At 39.1% G+C, this 20,977-nt stretch overlaps 1 protein-coding gene across 5 annotated transcripts in view; it reads left to right on the top strand.

Annotated features, from left to right (window-relative positions):
- Positions 1 to 19,778, top strand: part of cdk18 (cyclin dependent kinase 18) — a 54,388-nt gene extending 34,610 nt beyond the window's left edge. For all 5 annotated transcript variants that reach the window (XM_040003342.1, XM_040003337.1, XM_040003339.1 and 2 more), the window contains 11 exons: positions 1,399 to 1,513; positions 2,440 to 2,534; positions 2,628 to 2,690; positions 3,947 to 4,070; positions 4,458 to 4,578; positions 5,311 to 5,408; positions 10,144 to 10,249; positions 10,700 to 10,742; positions 10,829 to 10,919; positions 13,060 to 13,137; positions 14,355 to 19,778. In XM_040003342.1, coding sequence (XP_039859276.1) covers positions 1,399 to 1,513; positions 2,440 to 2,534; positions 2,628 to 2,690; positions 3,947 to 4,070; positions 4,458 to 4,578; positions 5,311 to 5,408; positions 10,144 to 10,249; positions 10,700 to 10,742; positions 10,829 to 10,919; positions 13,060 to 13,137; positions 14,355 to 14,389 — 969 coding nt within the window. In that variant the 3' untranslated portion in view covers positions 14,390 to 19,778. The remainder of the gene's footprint in view (positions 1 to 1,398; positions 1,514 to 2,439; positions 2,535 to 2,627; positions 2,691 to 3,946; positions 4,071 to 4,457; positions 4,579 to 5,310; positions 5,409 to 10,143; positions 10,250 to 10,699; positions 10,743 to 10,828; positions 10,920 to 13,059; positions 13,138 to 14,354) is intronic.
- The last annotated feature ends 1,199 nt before the right edge of the window (positions 19,779 to 20,977 follow it).

Below are 20,977 nucleotides of genomic sequence, written 5' to 3'. Positions count from 1 at the left end.
TCATATTTTTAAAAGTCTCATTTTTATTTTCATTTTAGTTAACTACGTTTTTAGTTTAAGTTAACTATAAAAACCTCGCTCCAAGCACTCTGCTTTTTTCCATTTCACATGGTGTTAATTTGCCTCTCGTCCATTTCTAGAAACACAAGAATCTGAACTGACGTGTTTTTGCAAAGCTTGAATATTTTAACACAGATTACTCTCTATTCGGTTTTGCCTCAAGTGAAGTAATCTCACTTAACCTAACATAGTGTCATGACACTTCATGTTTCCTGTGAATGCACACTAGACTTTACAGAGGTTGGGAATTACAAGAAATAGATTTTCACCCACATCATAGTCCAGTGAGATATGAGTGTACACAAGTCCACAGATAAACGTCTCCGGAGGATAACGCTGTCTGTGATCAGCCATGCTCATCATATCAAAATGAGTACCACATGCAGTATGTGCCTTCTTTGCTTATATACCAAGCCAAACTAGTGTACCCATGTGTCCAGATTTCTGGCATGGCTTCATGACAAATTGCTAAGTGGATTACATTTCATGGACTTGCCTAAGATGAAGAGGGCTCATGGGCTGAAAGCACCTAAATACCATGCTATTCATGTGAGAACATTTATTGCCTTAAGGGCTGAGGAATGTTTAGTGGCAGAAGCAGCCTGCATCAATCTGAGTCACAAGGCTCAGCAGCTGATAACAGGGGTGGCAGGAGATCAAGAAGAGCTGCTTTTATTGTCAATTATAGTGATAGGAGGTCCACAAAAGCATGGTTAGCTTTACACAAAACCAGCAGTGGAAGGTTATTCTAGATGACAAATCATCAAACTTTAATAATCAGATCCTAAAACAATATTTACATATATATATATTTAATTATTGAATGTGACAAAGGCTGTTCGAGATGTGAAGTTGATGCTTTCACACACGATATGTGAAATCTTAATTCAGTTTGTAAAAGAACGAAAACGTTTTATTGGGAATCTTTTAACAAATGATATTATTATAACATTATAACCTATTGTGACATCAAATTGTTCCTTTAAAAGAAAAATTGTTATTGTTGTTATGGATTTTCATAAACTATAGACTTCATTGTTTCATCCTGCTATGGATGGTTCCACTGCGCTTCCCAGTATTCCCGTTATGACTCCATTAGCATGCAGATGTTTGAACCACTTCAGATCTTTCCTTTTGATGAAATACCAATAAGAGCCAAGGATACAGCTAACGATTGAACATATATTAAAGGGTTATTTGTGCATAAGTGATGTGGATGTGTGTGTGGATGGTGCCACACCCATAGTCTCTATGTGAACATGTACTTATTAGTATATTTTGTTGTAGTACAGCAACATCAGAATATCAGTAAGCTCTTCGGGGTGTTTCTCTGTGCAGGGGACATATGCTACAGTCTTTAAAGGGCGGAGCAAACTCACTGAGAACCTGGTTGCACTGAAGGAGATCCGGCTAGAGCACGATGAGGGGGCACCTTGCACTGCTATCAGAGAAGGTATGTGCACACAGACACACACACGCTTTACAGTCCAGTGCTGCTGTGTTTGTGTAGCACTTCTACTTGCAGTTTTGGTAATCACACCGAACAGGTAGGTCTAATAATAACACCGTGTCCTTTCATTCACCTGCAGCATTAGTAACAGAGCAACTTGAATTAATACTACAGAACTGTTGATACAGTTCAATATATCAGGTCGATGTTAGTTTAAACAACTTGCTAAAGAATTTGCTTATGTATGATCCTTTTTAGAAGCTGAATTATCTTAAATGGTCATTTAAATGTTCCTCATGTGAGTCATGTCACGGTCTCGGGATTTTACAGTGTTATGGAATTTTGATCATCATTAAATTTTTATTTTTGTTCTTATTCTAGTCTAGTTGTTCTAGTTATTTTATTCTGTCTCTTAGGCTGAGATGTGGAAAGATCTTGCAGACCCAAATGCAAGACGCAGAAGACGCAAAATCAAACTCAAAACAGACATTAAGTGCAAATTTAATCTGAACAATTTACAATGTCCAAAGAATCCAAAGGGAATGCAAGCCAAAGAAAATAAGTAAAAGGGAACTCATTAAATAGTAACAGTGAGTGAAACTTAAATGAACATAATATATCAGAAACTCAAAACACAAAATCTTTGTGTGGAAACAGTGAAGTAGGAGCATAAAGTAGCCATGAAAAAAAATCAGTACATGCATGTGTGTTAAATTTGATGAAAAGGATCAAAGAGCTCTCTTTTTGTTGTACAGTGGCTATGCAAACTTTAAAGCAACACACAGCTGCTAGCTTTAGACCACAGACTGTATATAAAGGTGGACAAATAAGTGAAGCCAGAGCATTTAGTTTCACACCTCGGGTGTAGTGTTGTCAGGTTTTGTTGAATAAAATAGCTCACTTCATGTCTCCTTCCCTTGCCCCACCAGTGTCTCTGCTAAAGAACCTGAAGCACGCTAACATTGTCACCCTGCATGACATCATCCACACCGACCGCTGCCTTACTCTGGTGTTTGAGTATCTTGTGAGTATATCACTTCATCTTTATTAGGTTTTCTGAAGATGTTGATCTCAAACACCAAAAAGCAAAATGGATCAATTTGACTGTGTGTTTCAGGACAGTGATCTTAAACAGTACTTGGACAACTGTGGGAACCTCATGAGCATGCATAATGTCAAGGTGAGTCATATGCATGGATCATCATCTACATACTGCACATTGTAGAGAGTTGCACTAAGTAAGTTTCCTGAAAAATGCGTTCAACATTTCTTTAACAAAGGTCGGGAGGTCACCGAACCTCACCAAACCAAATTACAATCAGGGGGAACCAACAAAAAATTCTGCCACTGTGGAGCCACCTGCTACAGTGACCCACGTGAATAAGAGAGCAGCCAAAACGAACTATTTGTTTGCAAATGTGAAAACCTTTGGGCAGATCTACGGTCTGTATCAGGACAAAACTGTTTAGTTTTTTGATACTAAGAGTTGCTCTCCATATTCATAACTAGGTCCAGTGTAAATTGTGCAGTGGAAAGCTGGCCTTACTGCATATGTATTTATGGGAGCTTCCCTTTCAGCTTGAAAAACTTTGGAAGGAGAGTATTTAAATGATTGACAGAAATGTGCTTTGTCCATCTTGTATGATGTATGTTTAGATTTAGTTAAACGTAAACAGTTTTTTAATTTTATTTTAGAGTTACTATACGAGTTTCCTTAAACAACTACATCCATTGATCAATGTTTTTCTGCTTATTTGGACCCTGGTCGCGGCAGCAGCCTAAGTTGACCACCCTCTCCCCAGCCACCTCCTCTAGTGTGTCCATGGAAAAACCAAAGCATTCCCAGCCCAGTTGAGCGATATATTCCCTCCAGCATGACAACTACATTGTTTAAGGACTCTGATAATAGATGATAGTTATGCAATACACTGAACATAGAAAACATATCAAATGTTTAAATTAAGGGAATGTGCCATTTTAAGATGTAAATAAGGTCTGTACTTACCTCTCAGAATTAATGCTGCCTTTCCAGATCCATTCCCACACTCTCAGAAATGCAGAGTGCAGATGCGCATCCATGTTTTCTAAAAAGAACTTCAAATTTCGATTCATCTGACTACAGGACAGTTTGACACTTCACCACAGTCCAGTTGAAATTAGCATAACGGAGAGAAGAGGATGCTGTTTCTAGATGCTGTGCACATATTCACAGACCTTTGACCTTGCTTTGTGAACGGCACGGTGAACTGTGTTCAAAGAGGGTGATTTGTGGAAGCGTCCCTTAGTGTCATTTTTATTAAAGATTGCTTTGTTTTTATCTTTTCTTTTGTTTTAAATCTTAACTATTACACAACTACTGCAACTCTTTTTCTCCTCAGATTGGTCCTGTATTGTTGTTCTGGTAATTACATCCTCCTTTCATGTTTCTGTCTGCAGATCTTCATGTTCCAGCTGCTGCGTGGTCTGTCCTATTGTCACAAGAGAAAAATCCTGCACAGAGACCTAAAGCCTCAGAACCTGCTCATCAATGATAAGGGCGAATTGAAATTAGCTGATTTTGGTAGGAAGGAGAACAATAACAAACACACAACAACACGCACACATTAACAAGTGAACTTTTCTGAAGGAAACGACACGTTTCTGGGCATGATCACTCCCCAGTTCTATTTTACTGCCACTCAAGAGATCGCCTGTCCTAATTACTTTAGCACCTTTACTTCCTGTATCCTAGCAACTGTGCCCCTCACTCTGAGTTTTCACAGTTTTCTGCTGGAAATGGGAATTAAATCCACCAGTACTTTCTGACTGCATTTCAAAAGTTTTAAATAAACACGGGTAATGAGCGGATAGCGGAAGCTTCTCTTTACCTGCTCACAGTGTGTAGATGATGGACTTATGATATTTCACTGTGCTGTTACTGAGGTCCTGTGACTTGTGTAATGTCCAGGTCTGGCCAGGGCCAAGTCCGTCCCCACTAAGACCTATTCCAATGAGGTGGTAACGCTTTGGTATCGACCTCCTGACGTGCTGCTAGGCTCTACAGAATATTCCACACCCATCGACATGTGGTAAGCAGGGGACAATAGACGTTTCTGTTGAAGGGCCGTCCTTACATTTTTCCACATCAGTCACGGTGCACACTGACCTGCTTGGCTGGAAACTAAATGCTTGAAACACAGCTAGAAGTGTACTTTAAACCACTGAGCTGGTCAGGAAAGGAATTGGTGCCGACCCTGGTTACAGTAAAATCCTGTTACTTGGTGAAACACTTAAATATACTCGAGGGCCATCCAGGATTTCCATGACTCAGTTCTGTCTATTAAAATGTCACAGGTTGTTAGCAGTGAGGTGAGTCACTAGTCATACAAAGGGGCGTGCATTCACTTTCCTTACGTGTTTTTGCACACAGTTTGCTGTGGTGAGAACACCCCCACAGCTCTGCTAAATCAGAAATATAAATGTGGCTCTCTAGCAACACAGCAGCCTTTTATGAGCACATAGAGCTACATACACTCTCATCAGACTGCAGGATGCCTCTTCACCACGCCATCCTGTGTGGAACAAAAGGCTGGACTGTGCCCACTCACTGCATACTAGTTTGCACTTACAATTAACAGTCTTTGAAGTGTGTGTGTGTGTGTGTGTGTGTGTGTGTGTGTGTGTGTGTGTGTGTGTGTGTGTGTGTGTGTGTGTGTGTGTGTGTGTGTGTGTGTGTGTGTTGAACTCAACCTCACTCAGAATTTTTATACCTAACAGCTCGTCCTCCTCTGTGCCTCCTTATCTCCGCCTCCTTCTCACAGGGGCGTAGGCTGCATCCTGTATGAGATGGCAACAGGTCGTCCTATGTTTCCTGGTGCCACTGTGAAGGAAGAACTACATCTAATTTTTAGGCTCATGGGTAAGAAAAACATTATTCAAATGTAAAGGCCATACTAAAGTATATTACAGCAGCGAGAGACAACAAGTAAAGCTTTAAATCATCTTTATCCTCGACCAAGTTTAAAAGTCTTAGAGGACTTGGCCACTACATTTAATATTTCATTTCTATTCCAAATATTGCATATTCAGAGTTCGATGCAGCTCATGTATGTTCTACATTCAGCATATTCTGCTCTGAATTGTTATTCTGAAGCATTTTTATGGAGAGAAATTTGCCTCAAAAGGGTTCCAAATGCGTACGATATGATCCACCAGGGGCGTAATTTCCAGGGGGTTGGGGGGGTTATGACCCCCCCCCCCCAATAATCAGACCCAGGCAACCCCCCCCCACCCAATAAAATTATGGATTATCTTGCAGAAATAGGCTGTTGATTTTCTTTACTCGTTTCAGTTATTACCAGCAAAATAGTTGCATATTTAATCATCTGGGAATTTACCCAGTGTGATTCAGTCCACACAAATGTGAAGCAACTGGCCACACATGAAACTATTTTACATCCAAACCTGAATAAATAGTCATTATTTATGCACAATTTACACACAAGTTCAGTTTCATGAATTGGATAAATTTCTCTTTCAAAGAGCTTTGTAAAGCTTTGTCTAAGACTACGTCTAACCTCTCTCCCGCTCACTTACAAAACTTTGCATGCTTGTGCACCAATCGCCTGATATTTACAGATCGCATCACGTGCCGACGTGGGGTTTTGAGGCCACAAATTCCACAAAACCACCCAGATCCACAAATACAAAATCATCCGATTCGTAAAGTTGAACTTAATAAATAAATTGACTTCCTTATGCATATACAAACTGCTGCGTCTTTATACAGTACTGTGCAAAGGTTTCAGGCAGGTGAGAAAAAATGCTGTAAAGAAGGAATTCTTTCACAAATCGAAGTGTTAATCATTTATTTTCATCAATCAAAAAAAAATGCAGTGAATGAACAAAAGAGACATCTAAATCCAATCAGTATTTGGTGTGACCTCCCTTTGCCTTCTTCTAGGTGCACTTGCACAGTTTTTGAAGGAACTCTGGTGGTAGGTTGTTCCAAACATCTTGGAGAACTAAGCACAGATCTTCTGTGGATGTAAGCTTCCTCACATCCTTCTGTCTCTTCGTGTAATCTCAGACACACTCGATGATTGTTGCCATACCATCACTTCCAGTACTTCCAGTTCTTCTTTACACTGAAGATAGTTCTTAATGACTTTGCTGTGTGTTTGCGGTTGTCGTCCTGCTGCAGAATACATTTGGGGCCAATAAACAATCATTTATATTTCTGAAAGCATTCTTTGTTTACACCATTTTTTCACACCTGCCTAAAACTTTTGCACAGTACTGTATGTGCCATACACAAAGCTGCCAACCAACATTTTATAAGGCCGGGTACAAGCACATCTCCCAAGAGTAAGTTAGTATAGACCTGAATATCATTTGTGCATGTTGTTATTTTAAAAACATTTATTTAATCCTTGAGATCATGAGCTCATTTTTAGGAGAGGCCTTTGTACAAAGCACATGTAACAATATGGACAGGCACACTTATGTAATACAAAGATACATGTTCACACATAAATTTAACCTTTTAAAATGCTCTAATGAAATAATAAAATGCAGCTCCATGCTTTTTTCTAGTTTATTGTGTTCATAGGCAGCAAAGGTTTCCATCCACTTTGTTTCAAGTTCAACGTAACTGAGAAGAAGAGCTGATGTTAACATGAGTGCAGAAAAGAACCACCTGTGAAAACACACAAAAACCCCACCAAAGGCAGTGTTGGGCAAGTTACTTAATTATAGTTACTAGTTACTTCTTCAAAAAAGTAACTGAGTTAGTAACTGTGTTACAATATTCTTAAAGTAATTAATTACTTGAAAAGTAACTATTGCGTTACTTTAAAAAAAACGTTTAACCCTCTGGGGTCCAGGGTATAATTGGCCATTTTTAACTACTTTTGATGTTTCCTCCACATTTCACCTTTAAAAACTATTTATTTGCTTGTTTGGTGTCATTGTTTTCAGAACAACCTCACGTGTCTGATTTTACAGTTATGTTTTCATTTTGACTGTATTAACACAATTGATCTAAAATCAGACAAAAAACATAAAATCAGAGTAGAAAAAGTTATATTTTTACTGTAACAACCACAAACATGTTTAATGAATCATATTTCATAACTTTAAATGCAAATATAAATTGTCAATTTTAAAATCATATGCACAAGTTTTGCAAACAAAGTTATTTGCATCCATTTACCTTTTACCTTGATTTTTTAAATAACCATTTCAAACTATTTACAGAACAATCAGCTGTCCTGCATTCAATAAGATGCCACACAAATTATTTGTGCCACTCCAAAAAAATAATTTCTGTCCACTATAAAGGAAACATCACAGCCTGATACCTGCAGGTCTGACAGCAGGTGCTCCTCTCACTCCTCCTGTTTTTCACCTGGAGACAGCAGTCGCCTCATTGTTCTGACACACAACACAAAACTATCCACAACACTACACACTAACTACACAAGACAACACATTAACTACACACTCCAAACACGCTAAACATCACAAATCTCTCACATCTCAAAACTCGCTCTCTCTCTTTTTCTGCTCTCTCTCTCGCCCTCACTCCTAAAACCTCCCGTTTTTTGTTTTTTTTGCTCATAAGCAGAGAGTGCTCGCTGCGCTGTCATTAGACAGTAAACGTGATGAAACTATTGAGGAAAAAACGCCGCATATATATTGTTTATCATGACTCTGGTTTTACGTGGACTATCAACACAATTTATAAACTGGTATATATCACCTTGTTGCTTTGTCTTTAAGTGGTCATGTGATTGGCTTACCATGACTACTTTATTCTTCCTCAGTCAAACAGCAGCACTCATGCAATTGTTTTGCCCCCTGAGCTCCAGCTGTTGTGCAGTGATCGTGATTACCGTCCGCGGGAGCGCGCAGCTGCTTAAAGCTGTAGCGTCCAGATTACTTACAGCTACTTCCGTGCAACTGATATAAGATGCGGTGAGCTGAGCACAGCTTCAACCGTCTGTTTGTTGAAAAATAGTAACGGACCGCATTTTCTTATTAGTAACTGTAACAGCGTTGTAACTATAGGAATAGTAATTAGTTAGATTACTCGTTACTGAAAAAAGTAATGCCGTTAGTAACGCCGTTAGTAACGCCGTTACTTGTAACGCCGTTATTCCCATCAAAGGTAATCGAGAAAAAAAATGTAAAAATTTAATAATAACTTTCAGATTTACATTTTCTCAGATTTCCTCGCCTGAAGTCTCACAGAGAAGACAATTCTTTCCATAATAATGATTCCATAAGTAACATCCAATCCTCAAAGACCGATGCATCTGACTTAAGCCATGTCTTTGTAGTTGCTTTTCTGGTAGCTACACAAGAAGATAGAGAATAATTGCAGATAAAGAAAGTAGAAAAGAGAAAGAAATGTTTCCAAATGAAAGTCATATGTTTTCTGAATGATCCTGAAATGTGGGACTTCTGGACAGGTAGACTGGAATATTTGTGAAGACTCTTCCTGTCAAAGATCTAAATGTTTGACAGGAAGGAGGGGCCCTTCGCCTGATCTGGATGCACACTAGCCCATATAATGTGCATCCTACCTCTTACGGATAAAATAAAGGTAATGGAAACACTCTCAAAAACGTTACCTCTGTCACGGCGGGGATCACCGGAGTGTTTAAGAAGCAGACCCAAAAGGCAGAGACGGGAGAAAAACAAAGTGTAACAAAAAGCAAACCTTTATTGTGGCTGAATATCATAAACAGAAAACAAGGCAAAATGAGGGAAAGACTCAAACTTATACTGGGATAAACTAAGATTAACTATGAAAACTGTGACAAAAAATATGAACATGATTCAGGAGAGAAGCAAAAAAACAAACAAAACTGAAACGTGAAGCAAGACAAACAGACACACCGACACTGAACAGAGGAGGACAGAGGACTTAAATACTCAGGAGGGTACATGTACAAGTAGAAACACCTGGGGAGACACAAATAAACATGACGCCACAGGGCAAAGTAAAACTAAACACATTAAACATGAAAACACTAAACCCTTCAAAATAAAACAGGAACCGTGGAGAGACGTAGACATGACAACACAAGCCTGACAATTAGAACATGGAACACGCTGAGAGACGGACACACAGGCATAACTGAAAAGTAAAAACACTGAGGACAAGACAGACTACAAAGAGGACAACAAAAGACTTCAGGAGTTATAGATGAAACAAAAACTAGAATGAAACTCAATTAAATTCTAACTAATAATAACAACCAAAGAACTAAACATATTTCTAATATAACACGAGGAATCAAAAATGCAAAATAAACTCAAAACGCTCGGTCACAGACCCAGCGCCTGACAATTTCTTTGAGCAAGCCATCATTAGCAATAATATTGTTGATCCATTTGTTAGTTCCTGCAGATTTTAATTGCCCAACTGTGCTTGAACCCCAAAAGTGTGCCCTTTAATTCCCTTCCATCTTCTACTGTAGTTTGCATTGCACCATTATTTTATTGGTGTCTATTCAGTAACGATTCAGTGAGCTTAATGTTTGTCTTGCTCCTGATTTAGATATAGATCAGCTCAACATTTCTATGAAAATGTTAGGTGGCAGTGTCCTCTGATCAAGTATTTCTTTTGTTTCTTTGCCCAACAGGCACTCCGGCAGAGGAGACCTGGCCTGGTATCAGCAGTAATGAGGAATTTATGTCCTACCTCTTTCCTCAGTACAGACCTCAAGCTCTCATCAACCATGTGCCCCGGTAAAACTCACAATCTTCTGTTCACTGCCTATTTACTGGCACAAAAAACAAGCTAACATTTGCTGATTAGCATCACATGCAGAATAATTGCTGGTGCTGGTATCAGTTTGCTTGCTTGTTTTTTGTTGTTGTTGTTGTTGTTGTTTTTTAAAGGATGCAAAACATTTTTGAAGAAAGTAACTAGGTTGTGAGCCATCACATTGATAATGGTAACTTTATTTGTCCCCAATATGCTCATGTTGTTGTCATGATTCAGGTCTTATATAGTTAACTGAAGTCAAAGTTAATTATGTCAATTCTAAACACAAAATACAATACAGTATAAAAATGTTATTCATTGTTTACAGTAGTAATATGCATTTAAAGGCACAATTAGTGTCCTTTACAGAAACTGTATTTCTTGCAGCTAAACTCATTATACAGTCTGAACTGTTGCTTTGTGTCCCTAAGGTTGGACCCAGAAGGGATTGACCTGCTGTCTGCTCTGTTGCTGGTAAAGGACCACACATCCACACTCCTGGTTATGAGGACCTAAATATTCAGACTCACCGATGAGCTGTTTTTATCTCATGATTGCAGTATGACACCCGGAGCAGACTCTCCTCTGAAACCGCTCTACATCACCCCTACTTCCTGAGTTTGGGAGACAACATTCATAATTTGGCAGACAGTAAGACAGACACACACACACACACACACACACACACACACACACACAGAGTATATCAATATCTAACAAAGCATGAATGCTGATGGTGCTTTGTACTAAGTTAAAGTACTAAACTCAATATTTGTTCTAATTACTGTAGGCAGGAATATTTTTACTCTGTGTGTGGATAGTATTTTCCTGCTGCTGTATTATCACTCTTCAGAAACAAATGTCTTTTCCTGCATGTCAGTTTGTCTTTTCATAGCAGCGTATGACCAGAGTGTAGCTAATTTAGTTAATTATGACCCTGTTCCAATTGGGGGGACACCCGTAGATGAACCTCTCCAGAGCCTGCTCTTCAACATTGTTGAAGCAGTGTGGGGTCATCTTGACAGAGAACGGATTTGTATATATTTGGACCAACTTTGTCTTATAGCATAGTGATTAACATTTGCTTGACAAGCAAAAGGTCAGTTGTTCAATTCCAGCCAGAGACAGAAATCCCCTTTGGGGTCGAATCAGAATCAGAAGTATCCAGTATGAAACTCCTCCAAATGAAGCTTGTGAAGCTGCCCGCACTGGCAACCCCTCTGTGACAAGGGAGGACCTAAAAATAAATTCTCCTGTTACTCAAGAGGATAAGTGACTTTGCCCTTTGCTGGGCTGAGAGAGGTGCCAGCTGCAGCCTGAAACCTTCACAGGGGCGTGGGTTTCTGGCTGGGCTTTAGTTTCTTCTGGTCTTCTGTAGAGATTATTGCCACTGTAACGGTGTGCCACCAGATATACATGTACCATCGCTGGGATCTGAACCTGAAAGTGCAGGTAGTATATGAAGAAGGTGAACTCCTTCCTTAAACACAAGAAGAGCCCAGGTTCACAGCTTTGTCATACCATCTCACAATGATGTTGTCCTGGTTTTCTCTGATGTCTAAAGAGCCTCTTCCCTTTTTCTTCAAATCTTTCTCATCCATTGTGTTGCAGTCTTTTACTCTGCTCATTCAAACTTTTCATGTTATGTTTTGGATTCCTCTTTTTTTCGAGTGTTCCACCTGTAAAAGGGAAGAAAGTAGCTTTCTGCAAAAACCTTGTGATTTTATTTTTCCTGCTGGAAGAGCTGAGGCCATTTTTACACAGCATCTCCAGTAGAACCAACATCAGATTTATTTGTTCTGGATTTTCTGCCCCTTGTAACAACAAATCAAAGTAAAAAACACAAATACTTTGTCCTGTACGTCTCCGCATCTTGAAAATCCAGTGTTGAAGCTTTGCTGGCATGTTAGATGCGTAAATGTTTTTTTAAGTGAATCAGCATCAGGACTTTTAGGAATCTGTCTCAACACATCACTTCACAAACAGCAAAGCGCTTTGCCTTCATCTCCCAACAGACTCGTACACTGGGCAGCTGTACTTATCCCATGTGCATGTACATACCCAGAATTTGCTCAGTTTCCTTAGGAATTTTGTTTATTGACTTTCTTCTTTCCACACACTATACATGTTTGTTTGTTCTGTTGTTGTTGTTTCTTGTAGCATTTCGTATTCACAGAATTTACAAAATGCATGTATGGTGCTCAGACAAGTCTGTCGTCTGAGTCGTCCTCAGCACATTCCACAAATTCAACATCTCAAAGTCAGGATGTTTTTCTTCTTCCACTGATATTCTTTCCTTTGCACTTTGCCTCTTGCTGAGTGCTTCGAGGTCAGTTGGTGTGTGATCTGGACAGTTTAGGTGTGACATGTGACAAATACTGGATGAAAATGGGACGCCGTCCCACAAAAATGTGTGACCAAGCTGGTGATCAGCATGAGGAGGTTGCAGCCTGTGTCAGCTGTGTATGGTTCCTCCACATGCTACTGAAGGCCTTTATTGTTAAATGAATACATTAAATTGTCAATACAGTAAACACCAACAAACAACACGCAACAGCAGAATAACTGTTTGGTACTGACAGAGAAGCTTTAGCGAGGTTTTCATGGGAGCAGCCCACATTCAGTGCTCTACTCACTCCTTACAAATGTGGCACCATTTCAAGGGCAACAGAGTCTCTCCAGTTGTTTACGATTTATTGTAAAGAACTATTACTATAGAGCAAAGGAATAACTGACCAAACAAAAGTGTCCTTACTTGCTTTGCTACGTTTGTTCTCCACCTGCGTTACAGCTGCTTCAGTGTTTTCTCTCAGAGAGGTGCAGCTCCAGAAGGACCCAGGACACCGCAGCTCAGTATTCCAGCCTTTAGGTAAGGGATCTGACCTCAGTGCAAAATCTGGCCACTTGTTGTTCACATAAGTAACATTTATAACATTCAGTCTTTGTGTTTTCTTCATATTGGTCACAAGAGAAAAATTTCCTTCATTGTTAATTTATCTGATTCTAAAAAAACAACTTTGTTCTTGAAATGCTGAGGTGTCTGCACATGTACTTTGTCAATTAGCAAAGCACTCTGAGAGGCCAGCATGCCTTGTTTGTTTATTCTAATGCAATAAAATTGCCACTCCAAAAACTCTCAGGGGAACTGAAAGACAAGTAAAAGTAATAAAGCTCTCTCTACTTTTTCATTTCCTTTTCTTTTATTGGAAAGTAGGCTCAGCTATTGTGAGATTTCTACTACTCTTTAATCAAACTAATTAATGTTAGGTTGAGAAATTCCTCTAAGGAAAAAAACATGAGTCATTCTTTCTTTTAAAAATTGCTTTAATTTGTTTGAATTAGTCAATAGGGCTGTTCGATATAACAATATATATCGGATGACGATATAAAAACGTCTATCGTTTCATTTTACACTATCGTTTGTTTCGTGGTGTCGCAAAATAAACTGTTTACTGCAATATTTTTTCATTATTTTGATGGTCACTGTAGTTATTATTAATTTCTTAAAGTTCTCTCTTTCTCTTATATTTAATATAACCACACTACAGATGGACAAGCGCCTGTTTTTATGCGTTGTCATTAGCAACAACAACGGTAACACCATCGCGTGTCCGCTTGTTTGTTCCACGTAAACCTTTCACAATAAAGCTCAAGATCCTGTTGAGATTTTTCAAAATAAACTGAATCACGTGAAAGATGCAGATTATTTACGGATGAGAATTAAAAAAGAGCCGCCAGGTGCTAAAAAATAAACCTTAGACTCAAACGTTAGAACAGGCTTTTCCCCGCAGCACGCCGTGTAATAAATACTCGCAAAGAAAACGGCGGCCGTTACAACTTATGTCTAAAAATGTATCGTTTCATGCATCGGTTAAAACACTCGACTCCAGGCACGCGACGCCCAGCTGGAAACACTTCACGCAAGTCGAGCTGCCCGAGATTCACAGAATTTACAGAAAATGTAACATTTTTGTGATTTATATCGTTATCGGGACGATAGATGTCTTATATCGGGATATGAGATTTTGGTCATATCGCACAGCCCTATTAGTCAATGCCAACTACAAGTGTCAACTTCAATTACAGGTCGAGGAAAGAACCGAAGACAAAGCATCTTCTAGAGGTCATGGAGAGGATGAAGAGAGAAGACGGCGAGGAACTGCCTTTTCAGATCACAACACCAAGGCCATCGCAGATCAGCACATTCACAGCATGTTCACCTGCACGGACAAACACGCACTCGTTTCCATGGCAGCTGACCGTGGAGGCACACAGAGTTTCTGGAGACAAACTTGTATTGCACTTGAAATACCTTCTCTATTCCTTACATACATATTTGCACACATTTGCACAATCAGCTACACTGAACATGCTGCCGTGATGTAACTGGACACCCGAGAGATTCATCCTCCCGACACGCACATGCATTTCAGCCTAAGAAGAAACGAAGCACTAAATGAAACGCTCTGCTATGCTATACTTACACAGGCCTGCTTTACATAGTGTTCAGAGCACACCCAGGGTTCTAGCCATTCAAAGTAGCTGCTATCACAACTGGAACAATGGATACAGTTGCAGGTGTGCGTGTCTTTGCCCTAACAGAAATGCAAGTATTGCATTATGTGTTGAGTTTGTTCCAGGTCAGTTGGTTTCTAAATTATTTTCTGGTTTTATCTTACAAAACTTATGGTCTAACACTGATATGTAGCTTAAAGACACAGTTTGGCAACCAAGGACCCTTATGAATCCTAATTCTTCTCTCAGCTCAACAGTGATTCACCAGGGATTTGTAGTTTGAGGACAGGGTTAAAACTTATACACCACCACTACCCACAGAAAAGGCTGACCAGAAACCAAAGAGAATAGTCACATTTTTTTTTCTGTTACTTGGATTATCGATTTTGTGATGTAATTTGTTTAAACATTGTGTAAATATATAGTTAATATTTTATTGTCACACAAGACGTTCATGTCATGTTTTTAAGCCCCTTTGCTTTGCTAATCTGAAATTTAAAAAAACTGTAATGTTAGATATAACTCTGGGTGCTGCTAGGCACTTGCTCAATAACGGACTCGTATGCGTTTGCAAAGTGTTTTGGCGAACTGATGAGGCAAAAACATTATGTGGCTCACAGAAAAACACTCAGTAAGGCTTCATGGTCATTCATTACTTTGCATAATGTGCATTCGCTAGTGACAGTTAGCTATCCCAGCTAGCTAAAAACTTATTCCAAATCCCACTGACATTTGAAATTATGCTAATTGCTAAAAGTTTATTCTGGAAGGGCATCTTTTAAAATGGCACATTATAGGCACACAGATATTAAATTAGATATTTGAAGACTGATATAATATTATTGCTCAATAATCAGTCTGTTTAACAGTGCAGGGTTGCATGGAAGTTTTAGCATGTAGTGGTCAAACCATGTTCAGTTTCTGTGTTCACTGTGTGTTGCAGAAGGCGTTGATGCTCTCTTGGCTTTGTAATGAATATATACTTGTAGGTGTTGCTTTCAGTCTTGTGAGGTGCTTCTCAGCACGGCACTAATCTGAAATGCAGTCGCAATTTACTTACACTTTGACAGCACAGTAAATGGGTTTAAATGGTGTGAGTTGCATTTGACAGTTGATTTTTACCGCTCAAGTTTATGAAAAGCACCTGTAGAATTGGAAAGTTAACTTTAAGTGTTATATTATCGAAGTATTAGGGTTGCTAACAACAACTTAAGATATTTTGTTATTAAAATATTCTTATAGGGAAACCCACAGATTAAATATAACTCTGTATCTCACATCACATTATCCTATCCAAAATCATTTTAAAATTCACTCCTCATGGTCATTTTTAATTGCGTATGAGCCTCTGTCCCATAGTTACAACTGGAGGTTCAGCTCTTCATGAACAATATGGCAACCGTGTTGACACAATGGTCCAATGAACAGAACTAAGCATTGCAGCATCTACATGTATATACCTTATCTCAGCTGTTGTTATTGAACAGAATGGAATCGGATGTATTGTGATATTACCTCCGACTTTCTTCGGCCCCAGTGTGGCAGCTATGGGTTACTGTTATCATATAACAGTCTTGAAGTTGTAGGCATAGCGTCACACTGCTCATTTGCAGTACCTCTGCCGTCACGTAACAACCACTGAAGCTACCATAAAATCTGACTCCGTTGTGAATATAAACCTGGAAACTGGATAGACTCGCCTCGCTACAGTGCCCGTGTCTCCTCGTTGTGGGGTAACATTCCTTACAGTGTTAACAGCTGACTTTCACACCAGTTTTTTGAAGTTGCCTTAGTAAACTGTGCATGATATTTTAGCTTGTGAAGAAATTATATTTGCTTCAGTGTATCCAATGTGCTAGGAGGCATTTATTTTGTGTATGTAAATAACTCACTATGGGTGTATGTATTTTTGTAGTTTCCTATTTGCACAAGCCGGAAGTGTCCTCTGAAGCCTGTTCCCCTCCCTTTGTGTCTTTCCTTACACGGTTCCAAAGTATGACCCCATATTTTACCAAACCCCCCATTCCTAAACCAGTGAATGGAGAAAATATGCCCTGCAGGTACTTTCTCGTATCAGTTTAATAGGGGTCACCACTACCCTTCATAATTTGCACAGCCTGTTGTTAGAGAGCAGCTTTTCACAGTAGATTCACTAAACAAAAGCACATACAGTGAGAAGTACACTCATCTGTTAATAGACAGGTGAGAATTTCACAACTGTGTTTTTAATAGTTCCCATGTGATCATTTGAGCCAAGAGCTTATGTGTATGTCCTGTTCAATGAATATTATCTGGAGACAAAAGTGATAATGGCTTTTGGATATTGATACTCTCCTCAGTCCTTAATTTGCTCTGACATCTTGCCTGTCCTCTTCCTTCTTGTTCAGTGCTGCTGAGGTATCCTCATTAACACCTCTGAGGTGTTGAGGCAACTGAGGTATTATTAATAGTTTTAGATACACTGTTTGGTGCCCTTGGACACATCATCAGTGATGTAACCTGAGGTCATGGGGGGTTTCGGGTCTCTCCATTGAAAAAGAAGATAGGCATTATTTTGTGACACGTTCAAAGCCTAAGTATGTGATCTGTAGTAAAAAGGTCCATAAAATATGTGAAAATCTCAAAGACCACTGTACTCGGACCACTGCTCTCCTGCCTCGCGGTATGTGGTCACCTCTGAGCTAAAGCGGTACTGAGTAAGCACTGGTTTTGAAACTTTCAGGGTGGTGCTTACACTGCTGAACGTTGCAGATATATCAGTTTGTTTTGTCTGTAGTTACCAGCCCGGCTGCCTTTGTAAGAATTCAGCTCTGTATGTATGAGAGAGACATGAAAAAGTCCCTCCTTCCTGTTTTTTTTTTATCCTTTTGCATATCTGTCACACTTACAGGTTTCAGATCATCAAACAAGTTTTAATATTAAAATATTAATATAATATTAATATAATATTTTAATGTTAGACAAAGACTGATCCAAACCCAATGTAAGGTTTATGTCACAGCTTGCTAACAGTATCAGTAATTACAGTTTTGTTTCTTTAATGCTTAATCCACCAGTTTGTGCAACATATTTAATCAAAATCATATTTTTAATACTACAGTGTAGTAATTGTCATTATCTATGAACTTTCAAATTTACTATTATACATAAATCCAAAAAAATAAAATAAAAAGCACATCATTATTATTTTTGTATTAAGATAAATAAACTAAATTGTTATAATATTTTGCTGATATTCAAGTACAAAATTAGTTTTGGTGGTTGAATGCTACACCTGATTGATGTCTGACTAAAGTCCAGTGTCGGCTCAAATTTGAGTATAAAAACATGAATTCAGTAATAAATAACAATCACATTTTTAGTTTTAAACGTGTTTTTAACAGATATCTAAAATATCTGTTTTCTAGTTTTTATGAAAGGTGGTCTAAAAAATTGGTAAGCGCTCTCCATACAGTAAATAGATACAGGAAGGCAACCCAGCAGCCTTTGTAAGGCTTTTGGTTGGGAGACCAGTCATTGCATTTTGAGCAGAATGGCTCTAAATCACTGCTGTGTATTCCAGACAACCAGTGTGGTCGTGCTTTAAACTTGCATTCTTTCCTATGGCCAGCTGTGAGCAAGTCCTCTAGTTGCAAAAAGAAGTCCAGTAGAAGTCTGTTGCTTAAGCCTGTGATCTCAGTAAACACTGTCCCCATCAGCCTATGCTAGTTCATGTTCTAAATGATGGTCCCTGCTAAAGTGAAAAGGAAGAGCAAAGCTGGGAATGCTGTAGGGCTGTGACTGATGTGTTGCTATTGTATAAGCTTCACGCATTACAATAACCTGAGGATTATGATGGACTGTGAAGTGGATGGGCTACTATGTCACTGGCATTCTGGTGTACATGTGAGTCTAGTTTTAATATAATTTTAATGCAGAGTAACTGATGTCACACCATGTGATGTAGGTTGCTAATGGTGGATGGCTGTGTGCTGTTTTACTGATGTCAAGGACAGTTTGAGGTCATCCTGGCTGCTAAAAAAGACCAACCCTTGATTTTTATGTTGCAGTATTGGGTATTGCTGCACATCTAATGTGAACAGTCTCACAGGCTGCAGTAGTTTTAACATGCCAAATGAGGCGTTGAGTGGGGATGGCAATTCCAAGAGGCTGTAAAAGCCTTTTTGGGTGAGTGTAGATATGTCCTAATGAAATCTACTGCCACTCCAGTTGTATTTTACTTAGCTTGAATAGATAAGTCAATCCACAGATTTACTGGCTATGTGTGCTCTCTATCCAAGTGCAAGCAAACAAATGTCACTTTAAAGTGCTCATAGAGGACAGCAGTAGAGAAGCAGAGAGCTGGGTCCAAGTGTCCTTAAGTCAAGCACTGAGCCTCTAAAGCAGGTGCTTGCTGAGCACCGTCAATGGGGTTACGCTTGTATATGAGTGAAGAGACAGACGCCATTCAAATTTTTTTCTACCTCTACAAGTGGGTGAATAGAATAATGGTACAACCATCCCAACCTCTGTTCACCTGTCAGCGTGTTAGAGCAAAGATAGACACCGAGGAGAGGAATTCAGGGCCCACCTGCAGGGACTTCAGATGGATGTATCGCTGTAGACGTTACACTTCCAACCTTCCCCTCCTCCTCCCTCAATGGCAGAAGTATTACTGTGTGTTTAGTTGTGGTAAATGAAGCTATTTTAAATATTGTAATAAAGAAAAAATAAATAATATATGTATTTTAACAGATGTTCTCATTTTTCTCAGTGAGTTTTATGATGTTAAAAAAAAAAGCGGAGCTCTTAAAATAAAAATAAAGAAAAAAACTGTAGATGACGTCTAAATGTTTTATAAACGATGAGTTTAGATTTTGTATAAGATGTGATATTTTGTGGGATTTGTCTACACTGTTATACAACGAGAAATTGAATGTACTGTGACCGCCATAGGCATAAAACTGATTGAATAATTGCTCAATTAATGAATCAATAAACTGCCGAAATTGTGGAGAAAACTGGTTCCAGTCTTTTTGTGTACGTTTACCATAATGCTGCTCTTGGTGGACACGATACCAAGGAGAAGAAGTAGTAACTCAGATGAACACAAGGTGGTGCTACTGGACAACTACAGGCTGTTTTTGCTGGATGAATGAAGAGAATACAAGGACAGTGACAGCGCCAGTAATTTCAGTTAACAACAATTAAACTCAGTTGTTATTATCAGTTAAGGTAAATATTGGAGGACCAGAGAACTGACTGTGACAGATAAACAGGTCCAGAGAGTGTCAGTGTCACAGGCATAATGAGTTTGTAGACCCGTAAACTGCGGCAGGAATTCAAAGAGTTGATTTAAAAGAAACAAAGACCTGACAGATGTTGTGCAGAGACGCAGGATGTGGCCACAATCCAAGTCATTCCAGAGTGTCAGTGAAACATAGAAGTCATATGACGCTCTGGATATGTTTGCAGCTTCTGTAACTGGCACAGATGGTGGCAGCAGTGAGACGCATGCAGAAGTGTGCAGACAGAAAGTAATTCCTTAATTCTCACTTTTATCCCACAGCCAGACGATGATCTGAAAACACCCATCAACCACAGTTTTTATCCCAGTATAAAACAGGAAGTGTTAGAATGGTTAAATCAGTCAGGGGTGTTGTAACAACAATAAAGAAACGCCCCGGGAAGAAAGCTTTTCTAAAGCAGATGTTTAGTTCTCTCAGTACTCACAGATTTAATGGCATCATTGTATCGACAGCCTGTGCGATAGAGTTGTTTCACTTTTGTTTGCCATGAGATTCATCTGTTAGCAGAGTCAAGATCATCATTACTGTTTGTATGAAATAATACAATTTATATGCATTTACATGTATAGAGTTATGAAGATCTCTGCTCCTTTTTATCCTCCATGCAGTACAAACCAGTCCTGCAATTCAATTCAACTTTATCTATATATCACCAATTCACACCAACAGAGACATTATATTGTAAGGTAAAACCCTAAAATGATAGAGATAATCAGATAACTCCCTATGAGCAATTACTTGGCAACAGTGGGAAGGAAAAACTCTCTTTTAGCAGGAAGAAGCCTCAGGCAGAAACTTCTTCCTGCTCAGCGAGGGGAAAGCAGAGAGAGACTGAAGAGAGCGGGGAGAATGAATGTGTTTCTTAATGTAGAAACATCCGACTGTGCCCTGTATGCCACGGAAAGC

Source organism: Simochromis diagramma, unplaced genomic scaffold (assembly GCF_900408965.1).
Source record: "Simochromis diagramma unplaced genomic scaffold, fSimDia1.1 OVJJ01000646.1, whole genome shotgun sequence".
NCBI lineage: Eukaryota > Metazoa > Chordata > Actinopteri > Cichliformes > Cichlidae > Simochromis > Simochromis diagramma.
Note: the sequence above shows the minus strand (reverse complement) of the source record. Positions and strands in the feature narration are given on the sequence as shown.